Source organism: Chrysemys picta, chromosome 4 (assembly GCF_011386835.1).
Source record: "Chrysemys picta bellii isolate R12L10 chromosome 4, ASM1138683v2, whole genome shotgun sequence".
NCBI classification, from domain to species: Eukaryota; Metazoa; Chordata; order Testudines; family Emydidae; genus Chrysemys; species Chrysemys picta.
The window spans coordinates 88074081-88092343 of record NC_088794.1 but is presented as its reverse complement, the minus strand read 5'-3'; the positions used below and the strand labels follow the sequence as shown (position 1 = coordinate 88092343).

General features: G+C 46.8%; 1 protein-coding gene across 4 annotated transcripts in view; it reads right to left on the bottom strand.

The window, feature by feature from the left end:
• Positions 1–9767: 9767 nt before the first annotated feature.
• GALNT16 (polypeptide N-acetylgalactosaminyltransferase 16) overlaps positions 9768–18263 on the bottom strand; it is a 115387-nt gene continuing 106891 nt past the window's right edge. Inside the window, exons 15-17 of one of the 4 annotated variants that reach the window (XR_010600624.1) lie at positions 15881–15972; positions 12363–12502; positions 9768–12201 (exon numbers count right to left, since the gene is read on the bottom strand). Coding sequence is in view for 3 of the 4 variants with exons in the window: in XM_005305922.5 (XP_005305979.1) it covers positions 12365–12502 (138 nt within the window). In the remaining variant the exon portion in view is untranslated. Of the gene's footprint in view, positions 12202–12222; positions 12503–15880; positions 15973–18263 lie in introns of those variants that run through there. The other 3 variants (XM_005305922.5, XM_042849346.2, XM_005305924.4) reach the window with 3 other exon arrangements.

Here is an 18263-nt window from a genome sequence, read left to right as displayed (position 1 = left end):
CCTATGAAAGGGGAGATCCACCCCCTTGCACTGAGTTCATCTCTGGCACCAGGATGAATTGGGCCCCAAGTCAATCTGGCATCTTTCACTAAAAATAATTAACTTTGATGAATAAGAGCAGGGCTGGGAGACAAAATACAAGACAATTTGGAGGAAATGAACATTTTCAAACAGCCTTTCTTTGAAGAGTAAAGGTTGGTGCCCAAGTGACTTTTCTAGCATTTCAAGAAAGGTTCAGAATTTCACAGATGCCTGGCAAACCCAAGCCAAGAAAGTTTTGTTTACACAGAGGTGATGTGTGACACATTAAATGTTACTAATGAGCATCAGGTGTTTTGCAGGGGAAAATGACTCCTTGTCTTATGTATAGTAATTATTTTAAAGATCTATTTAGCATTTAGATTGCTTAGGAGGGAAAAAGCTTCCAGCAACTGCTTGCCTTGAAAAATGCTCTGGTAATAAATGGATCTCCCTGAACATTGCTTTCATCTACCTAAACAGAAAACAGAGATGACACTTTAACTTGGGATAATTAGAAGGACATAGTTGGGTTGTCTTTGTCAATGGCATTATAACATACAGCCGCTACATTTAAAATAAACAACCAAAACCATGCAATAGTGTGTTTAAGCAAGCTAATAATTCCTGCATTAAACACTTTAAGTCATTTGAGAGGGGCTCTGAAAGAACCAACTTGAATGCTCGTGCTTTGTAATTTTATGCAAAGGGTAAACACTTCAGCATGGTTTTGTACACAGCTACAGCTGTCAAATTTTTTAACATCCTTTTCAGCCATTAATATTTCTGGATTGATACTCTCAGATTGCACAAGCCAGTACTCGGATGGGAGACCTCCAAGGCAAACCCCAGGTGCTCCAAGAAGTGGTACCGGCTAGTCAGTAGGGGAAGCTCTTGTGTCCCAGCCTGGTGTTAGGGGGTGCTGTGCCAGTCAAGGTGCAGTCTTTCCAATGAGATAGAAGACAAAGGTCTTTTTGTTCTGTCTGCACAGCGCCTAGCACAATGGGGTCCCAGCCACTACAGCAATACAAATAATAAATGTAAATCTGTCTCTACTGGTTGGTACCTTTGCTGTTAATTGCTGGTTCTAAGGCACTCAGACACCATTGTGAGGGTTGCATAAGCTGCTTCTCTATTTACTATTTGTACAATGCCAGCCATATGCTAGGTGCTGTTTCATTTCTATGACAGATTCTGCTGTAGCACAGTTATCTTTCAGTGTGGACTCTGTGTGTACCTATATAGCTGTACAAAATTGCCAAGAACATTTACCAGCCCAGGATCAAGATTTACATGCCTGCCCTTTTCCATGATAATCTATAATAATCAAAAGCAAGTGAGTAGAATTTTCCAAGGCTGTATAGGTGGGAGTTTGTATGGATGAGTGTGTGTACATACACACTACACATACACACTACAGCTGGGTGAATAACTGATTTTTCTGTTAGCCTAGAGTTCAGGTGGAACCAAAAACAATCTTTTTTGAAATTTTTGGCTAATCAAAAAAGTCAGAAAATTTTTGTTTCAGGTCAAACCAAAATATTTTTTTTTACTGCAAAATGAAACGTTTTATTTTTGGCATTTTAAACCTTCTTGACAAAAGCCCAGGGAAAGCAGAGCTAGAATGACTAGCCAGAGGAGAGGAGATGGTGGCGACCCCCTTCTCCAGAGTAACCAGGTGGTTCAGGCACTTGGGTGGGCAGGGAGGAGACCTGGTTCCAGTATCTGCTCCCGAATTGGAATTTGAATCTCCACACCCCAGGTGAGAGGTCTAACCACTGGTCTATTCTCTTAAGGGGGCAGGGGAAGGGACAGGCACACTACCATCAATTTGTTAGTCTCTAAGGTGCCACAAGTACTCCTGTTCTTTGTGAGGATACAGACTAACACGGCTGCTACCCTGAAAACTACCATCACTGCCTCCTCTGTTTTGTGAAGGGCACCTTAATCCCCTTGTGAATCTAGCCTGAATAATCAAAACGTTTCCAAAGCTATTCACGTTGACATTTCCCACCTTTTTCATTTCAACCAAAACAATTCACTAAAAATTGACAAAAATTCAAGAACTGGTTCGGTCAACCCAAATCTGCATTTTTCAACCAAAATATTTAACCCCAGCTCTAACACACACACCTACTTTGGCTTAATAATATGGTTCCAAACCCAATTTAAAAAGATTCTTAGGTATGCCAGGCAGATAACCTTGATGAACAACTGGGAGCAGCATGTCTTGCATCTCAGAGGGCTATGATGCAGCTGCATGCTGGGATCTGCTCCAGGAGACCATCTTAAAACTGTTCAGTGTCAGATGGAGAGGCAAACCCAAGTAGCCAACTGTCAAGCTGAGCAAGTCCAGCAATCTGTTGCCCTGCAAAAGCTTGATTGTTCCCCAAGGTATATTTATTAGTGCGGTGGTTTTAGTTCACCGGAGACTGACGAATGACCACTGGGGGCAGACCTGCATTCTCCCCAAAGCAGGAAGAAAAATAGCCTTTGTCCCAGATGCCCACGTGAAGAGAATACAAAATCTGTCACTTTTCGTTGAAGTAGAGCTCTGTGTAAGCTTGCTTGTCTCTTCCCCAACAGAAGTTGGTCCACTAAAAGGTATTACCTCCCCCACCTTGCCCTTCACTCATTTTCTAATGCCAGAGGTCAGCACTTTCTCCTGCAGCCTTGTTTGAGACAACCACTTGTATTTGCCTTCTACAGCAAGCAGGCTTTATAGCAGGTGCTGGAAGCACTGTGGTCAGCAGTATAGACACAGACAAGCTAAAGCCTGTGGGCCATGTAATTTTTCTGTGACAGCAGACAACAGGGCAATCATTAGCCATGTGATTTACGGTGCTGCAAGTCCCCGAGGCTGCCACAGAAAAACCATTCACATTTTAAAGTTACCTCAGGAACAGAAATACAATAAAAATCAAGGCCCTCCCTATACTGTGCAGAGTGCATATTGCTCTCTTAAAGGGCTATGTGCAGATCTCTGTATTATCCATAAATCGATCCATTCAATGACTTCCTCTTAGGGGTTTCCCCTTTAATCAAATGATGCCAACAAGTGACTACCCTCAAGAGTCAGTTTCTCTGTGGTCAGCATCCTCCTTCATCCATATCACCTGGGACTCTGGTACATGTTTTCTTTACTAGCCCACAAAGTGGGAGCCCACCACACTAGATTGCTCACTTGCAACATGCTTTTAGCTAGGGCAAAATTTTAAAAAACCCTTCAAAAGTAGGGAAAACATAATTGAGGCTTACAGTAAATGCTTGTGTATGCAGCCGGGTGTCTAACCGCCTGCCGTACACCTGGAGTCAAGACTAGATAGGAAACACTTTATCTTGTATTTGAGCAATAATCCTGCAAAAGATCAAGCACTGTGATACAAGTTATCTGGTCCTCTGTACTTCTTATGCAATTGTCCTATTTTCTTGAAACCTAAGAGGATTCCCCAATATTACACTGATAGATTTATGCTCACATTTTAAGTCATTCATTGCAAGTAGGGTTGGTTTATAAGATGACCAATTTTGGTAACCCAGATATTGAAGGAACAGATGAGTGGGACAGATAGAAGAGAGAAGCAGGACTAGGGAAAAGCTGTGCGAAGTCAGGAAAGACTCATGAGGCTGGAGAGACACCTGTCGTAGCCTAAGACAGCATGGAGGACAAATGAATCAATGTGCCAGCAGCTGATCTGAAGAGCGAGAATATCAGGAGGTTGGAACAAAGGCTGTGAGAGCACAAGACAGCACTAAGAACAAGAGAAGTCATGGGCCAGCCAGCAGTTGAAGTGAGATGGAGGAAAGCCTCGGGCACTTAGAAAGAGGGCCCTCACTGAGATCCTGCTGCCAAACTGAGGTTGGAAAAGACTCAGGAGCCTAATGAGAAGGGTGTGGGGACCTGAGGGAACCCTGGTGGCTGGAGAAACAAGCTTCCAAGTGGTGGTAGGGAAAAGAGGCCTTGGGAAGAGCAAGTGGAGAGAAAGCCCTAGGGACTGGAGGCAGCAAAAAGGTGAGAGGGATTTGTGTGTATGTGTTTTTAGGTTGGAGGAAAAATTATGCCCTGGTCACTCATTTTTGTTAATTTTATGAGAGGATCCCTTTATGCCCAGGTCAGCTCATGTGCAAGTAGATACAGACTGTATTTATACTGGCTTAGCTCAGTGTCAGATGGCAGTAAGTGTTTTGCACTGGTTTCCATGGAAATGTTAACCATAGCAGCTGGTATCCATTGAAATAGTTATTAAACATCCCCCCCCCCCACCACCAGTGGATTATTTTGTTGTCTTTTCTCCCATGGTGACTGCACAGAGGGATATTGACAGAGTTGGGTTTATTCTGCTTTTTTGTATTATACAGTACCAAGCAGAAATCACAGATGCCATTCAAAGAAGGGACAGTTCTGACCCAAAGATTTGCCGGTTACCAAGTGCTACTTTGAATGTTTCCCAGAGTGATTTCCAGTGTAGGAAGGAGGTTGTCTCACTCTTAGTTTCTCAGCTGTTGTGGCCACACTGCTTACTTGCTGGGAAGATACAGATGCCTATGGATTAATTTGTCAGAAAAGTGACAATGAGCTTGATTCTCTCCTGTGCCCAGACTCCACTCAGTGCAGCAGTAGGGTGGAGGCTGCCAGGGAACCAGGTACAGCCCCTTGATTCTCTGCCTGCCCAGCCCCAGCATGTTCTAACTTGGGTCACAGCTATCACATCCCTAAGGGGGCCTTACAAAAGTGGAGTGGAGCAGAGCCCTCCCACCCTGGGGTGGGGAAGCTGGTACAGGAGCAATACTCCATTGCCAGCAGTGCCTGTGCTACAGTGGTCTATGTGCCTAACCCTTCTCTACAAGGAGGAGGGAGCCATCCTCCCTCATTCCCCAGCTCAGACACAGCCAGTTTGGCCCTTGGGAAAGCTATGCCTGTTTCCTTGGATAGGGCCTGTTAAAACCCTTCAGGCTCAGTGAATGTTTGCTCAGCTTCCTGGGTTCTAAAGAGCTTGCAGAGCTCAGGACACATGTGGAGGAGTTGGGCTAATATCCTGCAGCACAGCCAAGACCTGGAGTTCCCATTGCATTTCAAAACACCTTCATTTCCTGTTCAACACACCTGTGTAATATCAAATACAAGATGTAATACCTGCCAGCCTGAGAAGGGACTGCTGGGTCTTCTCACCTGTGCTGAGTTCCAGGGAAGCATGAGACCAGTTCCCTCTTTCAGGCAGTCACTTCCACCATTGACATAGGGTCAGAACCACCCAGGTGTAGCAACAGGCAGCTCTGATTAAGCCCTGATTCTAAACCCAAAATTTCAAAATGGAAGCTCTGGCTGAGCCATTCAGGGAAGCTGGTGATGGGAAGAGGAATCCTGTAAAATTACTTCTGTAAGAAAGTGGGGAATCAAACTGCATGAAAAGGCCCGAGCAGCTAATGTGTGTCTCTAAGCAGATCCACAGGGGTAAGTGTTGTCTCCCCTCCCCCAAACCGGGGGCAGAAGGATGGCCTGGTAAGGGGAGGCTCATAGCCTTAGGTGGAAGGATCTGGGTGGCAAGGGGAGATAGTCTAAGGAGGAGAGGCTCTGCAAAAATACGGTATATGGAAGGTTTTTGCTGATGTAGTATCTTAATGTTAACTGCTCTCCACAACTTCTGTGCTACAGGAAAGAAAGGATGCTCTCTCTCTTTCCTAGCCTGTTAAAAGGGACTTGCTACGCTATTTGTGACTAGTTTTCTTTAGAGTGGTAGCCGTGTTAGTCTGTATCAGCAAAAAGAACAGGAGTACTTGTGGCACCTTAGAGACTAACAAATTTATTTGAGCATAAGCTTTTGTGGGCTAAAACCCACTTCAGCAGATGCATGCAGTGGAAAATACAGTAGGAAGATATATATATATATATATATACACACATACACAGAGAGAATATGAAAAAATGGGTGTTGCCATAGCAACTGTAACGAGTAATTAATTAAGGTAGCTATTAGGTGAGCTATTATCAGCAGGAGAAAAATAAGTATTTTCCACTGCATGCATCTGATGAAGTGGGTTTTAGCCCACAAAAGCTTATGCTCAAATAAATTTGTTAGTCTCTAAGGTACCACAAGTACTCCTAGTTCTCTTTAGTTGCCAGGAGCACCCTATAAATCGCTAAGTCAACTCCCACAGTGTTTCTTTTGAAGTGCCCTGGGACTCCGGGCAAAGGATTCTGGGATGCATCTGCGGAGGAGCAGTTAAAAGTGCCAGAATGTAGCTAAACAGCAAGGGGAGCAGAGAAGGAACCTCTGCTTTATAGAAAGCAAAGAAAATAAAGAGTCTGAACGCTTGTTTCAAAGTGGATTTTATTCCAGGCATTTAAATAGACAAGTTCTGGCACATGCTTTGGTTAAGAAAAGGAAAAACAAACCTGTGTTTCACATAAACTACATTTGGCAAAGAAAACTTTTTAACCAAGTGAAAGAAAATAAACCCTTTGAAATTGATTTCTGTACAGCTGTGGTTTCAGCTCCTGTTAAATAAACTCTAATCACCCCACACATGAAATTACACTGGATGATCTGATTTAATAAGAGCTTTCTTAAGGACATTCTTTTCTATTAATCTGAAAGCTCTTCCTCATAGTCTAGATGTCTGTCCAAAGTCAATAGGCAAAACAACAACCAGTCACTACTTGTTCTGATTGTTTGTTTTTACAAAGTGAGGGCCAAACTGTGAGGTCTTTACTCAGTTTTTACCAGCCAAAACTCCCATTGAAATCAGTGGGAGCTTTGACTGAGAAAGGGCTTCAAGATATGGCACTAATGGAATGGGACTAGCAGAAGCAGCACCCTGTGTGGAAAGGGTGCTGATCATATCCCTCATGTAAGATCTATCAGGGAATACATTTATAACAGATTTAGAGAAGTCCTCAACTGCTTTGGGAAGATGGCTGGTTCGTCTGAAAGGGAAAGAAGTAGCACTCTGTGCTGGTTCCTTATCAAGGTTCATGAAAATCAAACAGGAGATCTGCAAACTATTGATTACTTCTAAAGTTGTGTGAGGGGGTTGTGTTTTGGAATTCAGCCTTCTGTTAGCATGCAGTGCTGCAGGTACTCCATGGCCTGACACCCAGAGCAGGCAATGAGGAAATTACTGGGGTTGATTTTTGCATGGAATATTTATTGGTAAATGGAGCTCTTGAACCAGGACTGACCTTTAGTCAAACAGCAACCTTGGATGATTCAGAATGTGCAGGCTCCATACACACAGGGCCAGGGCTGGCTCCAGTATTTCTGCTGCCCCAAGCAAAAAAAAAAAAAAAAAGCTGAGATCGGCGGTGGCAATTTGGCGGGTGGGGGGAAAAGCCGTGATCGGCGGCGGCAATTGGGGGCGGGGGGGGGGGGGAAGCCGCAATCGGTGGCGGCAGTTCAGCGTCAGGTCCTTCGCTCCTAGCGGGAGTGAGGGACCTGCCGCCCCCGAATTGCCGCAGGTGCCGCCCCTCTCCCTTAGCCGTCCCAAGCACCTGCTTGTTAAGCTGGTGCCTGGAGCCGGCCCTGCACAGGGCTCAGTACCCAGAGCCAGTAGCAACATTTCTTCAGAGGGTCTCATCACAAAGAGGAACCCTATGCAATTGTTTTGTTTGAGGAGGTGAAGTTAGAGCTGGCTTTAGCCCCCAATGGATTTACCAGACAAATTCTTAAAAGGGAACTGCAAGGAAGACAGCACTTCTCTCTCTTTCTCACACGTAAGGCTATGGACAGACTAACACTTATGTTGGCATAACTTATGTCACTCAGGGGTGTGAATAAGCTGCTAGCAAGGAATCTTAACCTGCAGGGTGGGAAAATAGGGAAGCTCAGGGGGTCCCCCTAGGAAATATTTTGACAAAAAGCTACAGTCTGGAAGCATTTGAACACACACAGAAATTACCAGCCACTTCCTGCTCTTCTTCCTCTCAATCTTTCTTCATTTTAGTTTTGTCTGCCAGGTAAGTTAGATTTCTCTGCCCTTCCTCCTGCTCCCCACTGGCTGTTGTGGAAGTAGCGCCTCCTGCCTGTGACTGGGATGGGATGCGAAGGACTTTATCTCTTTTTCAGAGTGCCTGTCTGTTCCATGTTCTCTCGCTCTCTCTCTCTTTGTTTTCTCCTCTCATTTGCTATCATTTCCTCTCCTTCTGTTCTCTCTGCCTCCTCTCCCCATGCGGCCTCTTCCCAGGGCCATCCTTAGGCATACGCGGCTGCATCGGGCACTCAAAAACTTGGGGCACCATTCCCCTTGCTGGCCGTGGCTGGAATCCTCTCTTCTCCAGCCCCTCCCCCACGCTGAGCCGGTGGGCTTCTCCCTGTCCCCTCCCTCACTCGCTTCTCAGCCGACTGGCTGAGGGATCCAGCCTCCGGCTCTGCCACCCCAGCCCCAGGGAGCTCAGAGCGGCGCAGCCCACCGCTGCCCGGAGCGGAGTCCCTCCCTGGACCCTGCCTGCCTGTGCTGCTTGGTCTCTGGTGGGGGCCGGGCTGGGGACAGGACAGGAGAAGCTTTCCTAACACACACACACAGGCTCTCACACCCACATACACTCTGCCTCTCACGAGTCACAGTCCCCCAATACAGACTGTCTCTCTCTCACACACACACACAGAGTCTCACACTGCCCACACACACAGTCCCGCAACACACAGTCCCGCAACACACAGTCACACACACTGTCTCTCTCACACACACTGGCTCTCTCTCATACACACACACTGTCACGCACACACACACTTGTATTATTGTTGTTGTTATTACTGCTTGGTACTTCCTGTCAAAATGCAGCTGGTGAGCCAGGAGTGGTGAGGGGCTGCAGGAGAGCCGTGGGCTATGGCAAGATGCAACCCCCACGTGACCGCGTGAAACCTGCCTTGAGCCACTGGCGCAGCGTCTGCTGCGTATGAAGCTCGGTGTGTGTCAGCAATGGGAGGGTGGGGGAAGAGATTTCTGGGGGGCTGCAGGCGGGGGTGGTGGCTGTGCCCCCTCAACACACTGGGGTCAGCAGCACCAGCTGGGGACCACCTTCAGTGGAGCGTAGGGCCCCATAAATCCTAAGGATGGCCCTGCCTCTTCCTCCCTGTATTCATTCTCTCTTTCTCTGTCCCTAAGACCTTGCCCTTGCTCTTCTTCATCCTTCTGATGTGCACTTGCATGGCACTGAAGCATCTCTGCAGGACACAGGAGGAGAAGGTAGCACTACACCTGGACTCCGCCCAGCACTCCCTCCTCCCATACAGGTAGTGCAGCACCAAATGGAACTTGCCCCGTCTGGGAGTGGGGAATGGCCGCCTGAGTTTTCATTCGCCACGCATGTCACTCACCAGATTCATCTAAGGACATTACCAAGATGGCTAGCTACACTGAAATGAAATATCAGCCAATGAATGTTATCCTGAACCAGCAAGGACTTCCAGTTTTCAATATGCTGGGAAAACAAAACAAAAGCTAATGAAGGATAAACACTTTGCACCTCTTGAGCACCTGTCATCTGAGAATCTTAAAGCACTTTATGAACACTAATGAATTCATTCACATGGCACCCATATGAAATAGGTTCTGTATTTCTTCCCCATTTTTAAAATAGGGAAACTGAAGTGTAGAGATATTAAGTGACTTGCTTAAAGTCACACACTTTGGCAGAGCCAGAAAAGAACCCAAAAGTTCAGACTCTACTGCTCAGGTACGGATTCTGCCACCTGTCTGGATGACAAACTTCTTTTTTTAAACCGAAGAATAACAGTAAATGATGAATCCTCTTGTTTTCACATGAGCACTCTTATTCACATGCAGATACAGGTACAAAGAGCTACTGTTCTCCAAACAATGTGCAAATAAATCATTTGTGAATAGAGAATTAATAAGAAGACACAGATATGGTCAAAGCAAACAGCTGTTTAGAATTTAAAGAAACACACTCATTGTTTTGCTATATTTGCTCGGTTCTAGTGGTGGTTGTGAGGATTACAAAATCCAACATGCATCCGAAGAAGTGAGGTTTTTACTCACGAAAGCTTATGCCCAAATAAATCTGTTAGTCTTTAAGGTGCCACCAGACTCCTTGTTGTTTTTGTAGATACAGACTAACACGGCTACCCCCTGATGCTTAAAATCCAACAGCAATACAAAGGGGTTAATAGGCTTGTCAAATAAAACAATTTTTTTTTTCCAGCTGTAACCCACCTCCTGCAAATCTGGGAACTCAAACACGATGCACAACTGGGGGGGTTCCCAGAAAACAAAAAAGGACTAGCTAGAAAGAGAAAGTGAAACGTGCTGTTCTATTTGTAGAAAGCAAACAGCATAAGTAAGAAAAATCTACTAGATTTTTAATCTCAGGTATGTAATACAGACAGATTGTTCTCAATGTACGGATTTGTATCCTGATGCTATTTCTTTAGGAGACATTTGGTCTCCTGGATGAAGAAGGGAAAGGCTCAGCTCTGCTAACTCCTTCACAACTTGGGATACACAAGTATTCCCAGTACCAGGTCTTTCCGCACCATATTCAGTTAAGTAAAAGAAGAACTGGAGGCCTTTATGAGCACACTTTGTCTGGCAGTGAAGGGGTTAGGCATGGCAGATTGTGGTGAGCAGAGCCCCTTTGTGCCAATAGCAGAGGGGTGAATTCTTGCGCTCTCTCTCCACCTATGCATGATGGATGAATATGGAAAGGGTTGGGGTGTGAGTCACCAAACACTTGGAGTGCATGCATCCCCATTTAGAAGTGAGAGAGAGCACAAGGAAATGCCTTAGTGTGAGCACTAATGGAACGAGGAGTGGGTTCAGAAAAGGGAAGGTGGGTGAAAAAGTTGGTCTTCTCAGCTGGGAAGAGCTAACAAAAGAAGAGCAGCAAAATCCTCAAATCTTTTAGCTGCCTGTCTTTGAGAGAGGGTGAAGGTTAGTAAAAGGAGAGCTGTTACCCCAGGCTGCATTCACATGGGCAGCACGTGCACACACAGGTTGCTATTTCACTGCGCTCCTTCGGCATGACCTACAGTTAGAACACGGTAATTACCCAGGGCGTTGCGTTCTCTCTTTGTTAGTGCATCCCAGCGAGGAAAGGCAGAAGGAAACAATACAGGTTCCCTCCAACCCCTCCCTCCCAACGTTGCTTGGCCTGTCATCACAGAATACACCAACACACACTGTCAGTGCAGTGCCATGGAATGCCTTTAGGGTGGGGCTTAACGGACATTTCCTAGCAGTTGTAGCATCAGATCTATCAGTCTCAGAGTAACCTCCAGCAACCTCCTATATCCCAGAGTTTAGCCAATCATTTTCTGAATGTCAGGTCAACTCATAGCAGAATAACACTGGGGGAGGAAGGACGTGCACAGGCTAGAGCCTGGCTATTTCATCCGTTCCCTGGGTGTAGGGTACAAGAGCAGGGACTGTTATAGATACTGGCATTTCATAATAAGCTTGCATCCTATCCTAGGACTCAGTCATATGAAGCACACCAATCTGACCGGTTAATGAGAGTTGGGTTTGGATTACCACCTACTGCAATGGTATTGGCCTCTTTAAAATCTCACCACAGAAGCCTTCCTGACCATCATGGCTATTTGCCATAGGAAATGGGAAGCTGTACAAAGAGTCTCTGGAAGGAATGACTTTGACATGATCCAGTGGAACACTGCACAACTACAAACCTTCCCCCATTGCCCCCCTGTCCATTTCCCCTCTTCTGTCCATTCCCCATCCATTTTACAAATGATGTGTACAATGGCAGTGCTTGCAGACCAACTACGAATGATGCCCCAGTGTGCTAGGCCCTGTCCCAATACAGTCCCTGCCCCTAAGATCCACTGCCCATCTCCCAACCCATGCATTAGTTACGTTACATTTCCCACAAAGCAACCTCATTGCAGCAGTTCGAGACAACACACAAAAATAACACAAGATGTTACAGAGGAAAGCCAGTGCAGCCCAGGAGCCACCAAGAGTTTGTAGAAGCGTTGTCAAGAGCACTGGTTACACAGAATTCACAGGACTGAAGATCATAAATTTCAATGCAAAGAAAGGAGAGAGCTGTTAGTCAGTACTTGTCGCTCTGAGCTCTATTCGGCTATTGGGTTGTGCCCTCTCCTACCTCTGATTGCTGTTGTATGAGGATGTCAGTTACAGCGGAGAAGAAACGGATGGATCAATTTCCGTGCCACTTCTTATTCCCCCTCCCCTGACTTCTTCCTTAAAAGTTCAAAAGCAGTGAATGTTCAGCTGAAATGGTGACTTGCTGATGATCACAATCGAAACATTAGGGTTAGAAATAATAAACCTTTACTCCCCACCCTAACCCCTTCCATTCCCAAAGTCTCATGCAAAAAGAAACAGAGAGGTTTCCGGGCTACCATCATGTGGCTTGTAGCAGCTCCCACTGTTGGCCGGGTATATCCGATTGGCATGGGTTGGTCACCACCCTGCTGGACTGGTTTTCCAGGCAGAGGCCGCTGACAAAATGCTGAATGAAACTGCCTTTCATCTTCCATTTCTGGGAGAAGGGGTGGGAAGAAGGGAGGAGAGAGAAGAAACAATGTAGTGAGATGAAAGGCTCCCCCTATTTTCACCATGGAGGCAGCCCCTCCCAGCTTGAAACAGGAAGCAAGGTTTGGAACAGGTGAAACCCAATTCGCAGGGGGACATAGTGGAAATTCAGGAAATTGGAATTCTGGTTTGGGGTGACATTTCCAAAATCTGGGATCCTCTGTATTTTCCATAATCAGGGTTTGGCTGATAGGAGTTCCCCTGGACTTATAGGGCCAGGTTTTCACAGGTATTTAGGAGCCTAACGATGCACATAGGCACCTAGTGGGATTTTCAAGAAAATCTAAGCAGGTTATGTGCGTAACTTCCTTATCTGCATCTTTAGGCACCTGCTGGCCCACAGAGAATCCCCTGCCTCAGGGTGCAGGTCAAATCCTGCTCACGCTTAGCTTAGTGTAAACCTGGGCTGCTCTGAGATTACACTGGCGTAACACAGCAGAATCTGGCACAAATAATAATTACAATGGCATAAAACATACCATATAAAACCAACTATGATATTAGAAAGCCAAGGTGGCATTAAAAGGGGGCTGGCTGCAACGTGGCCCTACACCTGAACACTTTGTTTTGCAGAGGAGTGTTTGTTCTATCACTGTTTAGTGTCGTGGGGAAGGACAGGCCCAGGCAGAGGCGGCGAGGGCAGGAATTCAACACCCTCAGAACCACCTCTGCAAACGGCCCTTCACCAGCTGAGCCAAGGCGGGATGGAGAAAGCTGAAAGGTGAGTGGGGTTCGAACAATGCACATTGCCATCAAGCAGCAGCTCAAGGAGGAAGTCTCAGATGTAGCCAAGTGCCTTCTCCATTAAGGGCTTTAAAAGCCAATGGAGCTGCCTTAAAATCAAACTGCCACTTCGAAGTAAGAGCCTTTCTTTCCTCTGTCTAATTTCTGCAGACAATTCACAAATCTAGCTCTCCAGTCCTAGCCAGGCCCCTTCCATCCCATCCCATCCCACATCTCCTCTGGACTATTTTGTCAGCTTGAATTTAATATGGGAGAAGCCAGATTCCTTATCTTCTCTCCCAAACTCTATCCACTTCCACCCCCTGTGTCACTGTTGCAACACCACCACCCTCCGACTCCAGCCTATGACCTGGGGTATTTTTGGCTGCTCCCTTTCCCTTGTCCCATGCATCCAGGTTACATCCAAATCATGTTGCTTCCTCCTCCTTGGTACTGCCAAGACCCCTCATTTTCTTTCCATCCACACAGCTAATTCTCTGGTCCAGGCCTTCATTATATCTCATCTTAGTTACAGCAACATCTCTGTCTCTGCCCTCCCCAAAGCTTATTTGCCTTTCTCCACTCCATATAAAATGCCACAGCAAGTCGTCATCTCCTTGCCCATTGATTTGATCATGTCGCTGCCTGCTTTAAAGCCCCCCAACTGGCTCTTCACCCGCTAGCACATCAAATTCAAACTTTTTATCACCACCTAGAAAGCTCTTTATAACTCTGCCTCTCCCTACTTATCCAAGCTAATCTCACTTCAAGCTGCCCAACACCCCTCCACTCTACCAACATTTCCACCCTGACTGCCATAGGCGACGACTTCCCCTCTTTGCCATGGGTGCTCGGCCCCCACCCCTGCCCCCCCCGCCACCACTCCACCGCTTCCATGAGGCCCCGCTCCTATTCCAACCCCTTCCCTAAAGTTCCCGCTCCAACTCCACCCCTCCCTGCCCCTATTACAACTCCTTCCCCAAATCCCCACCCTTGCCCCGCCTCCTCCCCTGAGCGCGCCATGTTCCTGTTCCTCCCCCCTCCCTCCTGGAGCGTGTTAACAGTTGTTTGGCGCCAGCCAGGCAGGAAGTGCTGGGAGGTAAGTGGAGGAGCGGGAGGACGCAGCATGCTCGAGGGAGGAGGAGGTGGGGCGGGGGGTGAGGGGAGCTTGGTTGCCAATGGGTGCAGAGCACCCACTAATTTTTCCCCATGGGTGCTCCAGCCCCAGATCACTCACGGAGTCGGCACCTATGCTGACTGCCCCATTGTCAGCATCTCAATGAATGCCTCTATGCCTTCTGCCATGCTGCCCACTACGCATGGAGCAACATCCCTGGGCTCATCCGCAAGGCTCCACCCGCAAAGAATTCTCTTGGTGGCCATTGTGCTTGTGATGCTTACAGTGAAAGGACAAAGTATGTATTGTTTCCCCTTAGCCCCAATCTCTCATTACTTGCCTCTTTGCTTAAATGGTGAGTTCTTCGGGACAGGGGTCTTCCTGTCTGGCTGGAAAGTGCCTAACATGTAGTGGTTGCTACCATAAATAAATAATAGTAATAACATGGGTTTGAGATCTCCACCAGGGTTTTCTGGCATTCATTTACTCAGAGATGGCTGATTTCAGCAGCTACACTGGACAGAGCACTCCCGACTGTTGGGATTTTCCTGTCTCCCTCTTCTCAGTCAAGCAGATGGCCCAGTTAGGACACAAGGTTTGAGTGCTCAGTAAGCTTGACAGCCTGGGGATATGAAGAGGATGTTTGGCCTGACTGCCTGATTGATGCGAGAAAAGGGGGACAGCCCGTCAGGCTGGCTTGAAAGGTTTGGAGCAATTTCAGACATGCCATATGCAGGGAATAAATATCCCCAGAGGAACTGTCAGACTTGCCTCCCCTTTTAGATTAATGTTAGAACTCTATATGCCTTGTCATTCATGGGTAACTGACCCAGTGAACAGTTTAGGTTGCCACATATTGCAGGTATTAGGCTCCCAGCCACATTCAGTGAAAATCCAGTGGTTAAAGTTTATATCAACTTGCTAACAGAGCATTTAATTACGGCACTATTTATAATTCCTGCTGCAGCAGTGTCCGGGTGCTCCTCATTGTCCTCTTGCTTATCTATACGCTGGTTATTATTCTCGCATGACAGAGCAATTGTGCAACGTAGGGTATTCTCCGCTCAGTCCAGTTAGTCCTGAAGGTGATTTTACAAATATTAACCCTCAGCTTGCCACTGTTATCAGCTCTGACTAAGGGGGCTCCTGTTGGGGGACTGGCCTTTGCTTCACCGGGAAGAAATCAATATGATCAGGGAGGGTGCTAGGAGGAGGGCCAGAAATATTGTGGAGGTGGAATTATAACCCTTCCTGAAGCGCAAGATGGAACTTACAGTGCCATCAACACCTGCTGCCTCCTAGGACCCAAAATCCAGGTTCCAGGTTCGACTGGCTATCACCTGGCAGAGGCCCACTGTGTAGAGAGCCAGGGAGGAAGTAATCCACAGAGCAGCAGATACCGTCATGAAGGACTGGGAGAAGGGCACACCCACTTCTGGGAATCCCCAAGAGAACTTACTGTGCCTTCCCTCATTTCGGTAATACCTCTGCATGTGAAGGCCTTCTCTCCACCTTGCATCTGCCCTATGGATGCCTTTCCTCGTATGTGCTATGGCTTCCTGTATTAGGAATTGTTGCTGTGAAGGAGAAGGCTGCAGTTTACCAGATATTAGATATCTGTGACCATGGCAATTAGCAAGGGACATTTCCTTTCCTTTTCCCCCCAGGAGAAACCTGGCCCCAATGGGAGATTCTGTGTCGTGTGATTTCTCCAGATTAGAGACCCACTGATCTGTGAGCCTTTGTGCGCTGAGCAGGTGCCAGCCGCTCGGTCTCCAGGAATGGCCTGCAGCGACAGCAGCAGCAGGAGGACACACAGGGAGCGTTCAGCACCACACATTTCCTCCTGCTAATGAACTACACCAAACAAATGAACTTCTCAGTTAATTGCACAACCTGAAAGCCTAGCAGCTCTTTCAGAGTCATCCTGAATCTCTCAGTGCAGTAGAAAGTGGTAGGTGGGTTGTGGGGGAGGAAGTACAGGCTTGGATTTGGCTGTAGGAATTTTATGCAGGTAGCAGTTTGTGTGTTGACCGTACAAGCTGAAGTTGTTGGTTCTTCTCCTTAGGTGAAAGCAGTGGTTTTGATCTCATTAATTTCCCCCCATCCAGGCATGGAGTTGTTATGCCCTCCTCCCCCCCTCAGTATCCAGGAGGAAGCAGTAAAGTGGCTAGAGACTCACTATGCTTCACTCGAGGGCCCACAGGAGTTATAAGAACAATCACAGACTGTTTGAGTGGGCTGCCCAGCAGTGGCCTGATTGCTTTTTGGCTGAGCCAAACCTGACTGGCACTGCCACCCCCGCGACAGGTCACAAAGCCACTCACTCAAATTTGGCTTGGCCTCCCCTCCATCTGATGGAGGGGCAGCTGGGCCAAACCTGAGTGGTGCAATGCCACTCTTTCACATTTGGAGTATGTATGTTTAGGGGCTCATGGACCTCAGGGGTTAGGTTGCTGGTAGGGAAAGAGAGAGCCTGAGAGGGGAAGAGGAGGGTCAGGCACAGGGACAAATCTATGCCCCCGGCACACTTTAAATGGTGCTCCACAGACCCTGAGAACAACCTTGTGTTGGGGCAGCACAATTGGGTGTGATATCTCAGATAGATGAATAAAGGTACAGGGAGAGGGTGGAAACTGAGTGTTTGTGGGGAATCACAAAAACCTTCACAGGAAACTACCTGCAGCCATGCAGCCTCAGGCTGTGATCTTCCCAACTCTCACCCACCAAGCACGTTTGGCCTGGTTAGATGGGAGCCTCTGAGGAACACCTATGTATTGTGGGAAGTGATATTGATGACCCAGTAGAAGGCACACTTCCCTGTGCTGGGTGAAAATGCAGTGAAACAAACCACTGGCTGGATACTTTGTGCCAGCTCAAGATTTTGGGTTCCCAGTTCTGAAATGACTCCTTGGGCTTGCCAACTGTTCACAAGTTTTGGCCTGAATCTCTCTGTACCCCTGCCTCCCTTTCCGTCAAAAGGAGATAATACAGATTACCCACTAGAACTGGTTGGATAACAAGTCATGATTTTCACAAAAATTTTCTCTCTTTTTCCCATCAAAATGTCATCACAATTTTGAAACTGTCCAACTAGCCCTACTGTGCACTAAAGTGCTTTGCAATATATGAATGAAAGTGCTGTAAGTGCCAAATATCATTACCCTTTGCAGTGTTGTTGTAGCTAAGTAAGTCCCCCCAGGATATTAGAGACACAAAGTGGGTGAGGTAATATCTTTTATTAGACCCACTTCTGTTGTTGAGGGAGACTAGCTTTTGAGCCACACCGAGTTCAAAAGCTTGTCTCTTTCACCAACAGAAGTGGGTCTAATAAAAGATATTACCTCACCCACCTTGTCTCGCAAATATTATTACTATATTATTGAAGGAAAAGCCATTCAGTCCTTCCACTCTGATAGTGTAAAATATAGCCCAAGGTATAAGAGTACTGTAATATTTCAGTGTGAGCACAAGTTGGTTTTTAACTTCTGTCAGTCCAAATAATTTTACAGGCAATCATGGGTCTTAGCAGGTCTAGAATTTTTGCAAATGACTAAAAATAGCTCAGTAAACCCAGGAAGCTACTGGCGGCAGCCAAGGTCAGGTAAGAAGTAAGAGTAGAAGAGCAGGGTGTTGTATATTAATAGGGGTATGTTTACACTAGGATGGCAGCACAGGTGTTGACCTAGTAGGGTCTACACTGGAGCTTAGGTCAGCTTAACTTCAGCTCTTAGGGGACTGAATTGTTCACATCCCTGAGTGACATAGCTAGGTTAACTTAAGGTGTAGACCAGACATAGGTACACTGGGTGAAGCTGATAATTGGAATAGCAGGGTGTTATGAGCCACAGGTCTCAAACCTGGGCCT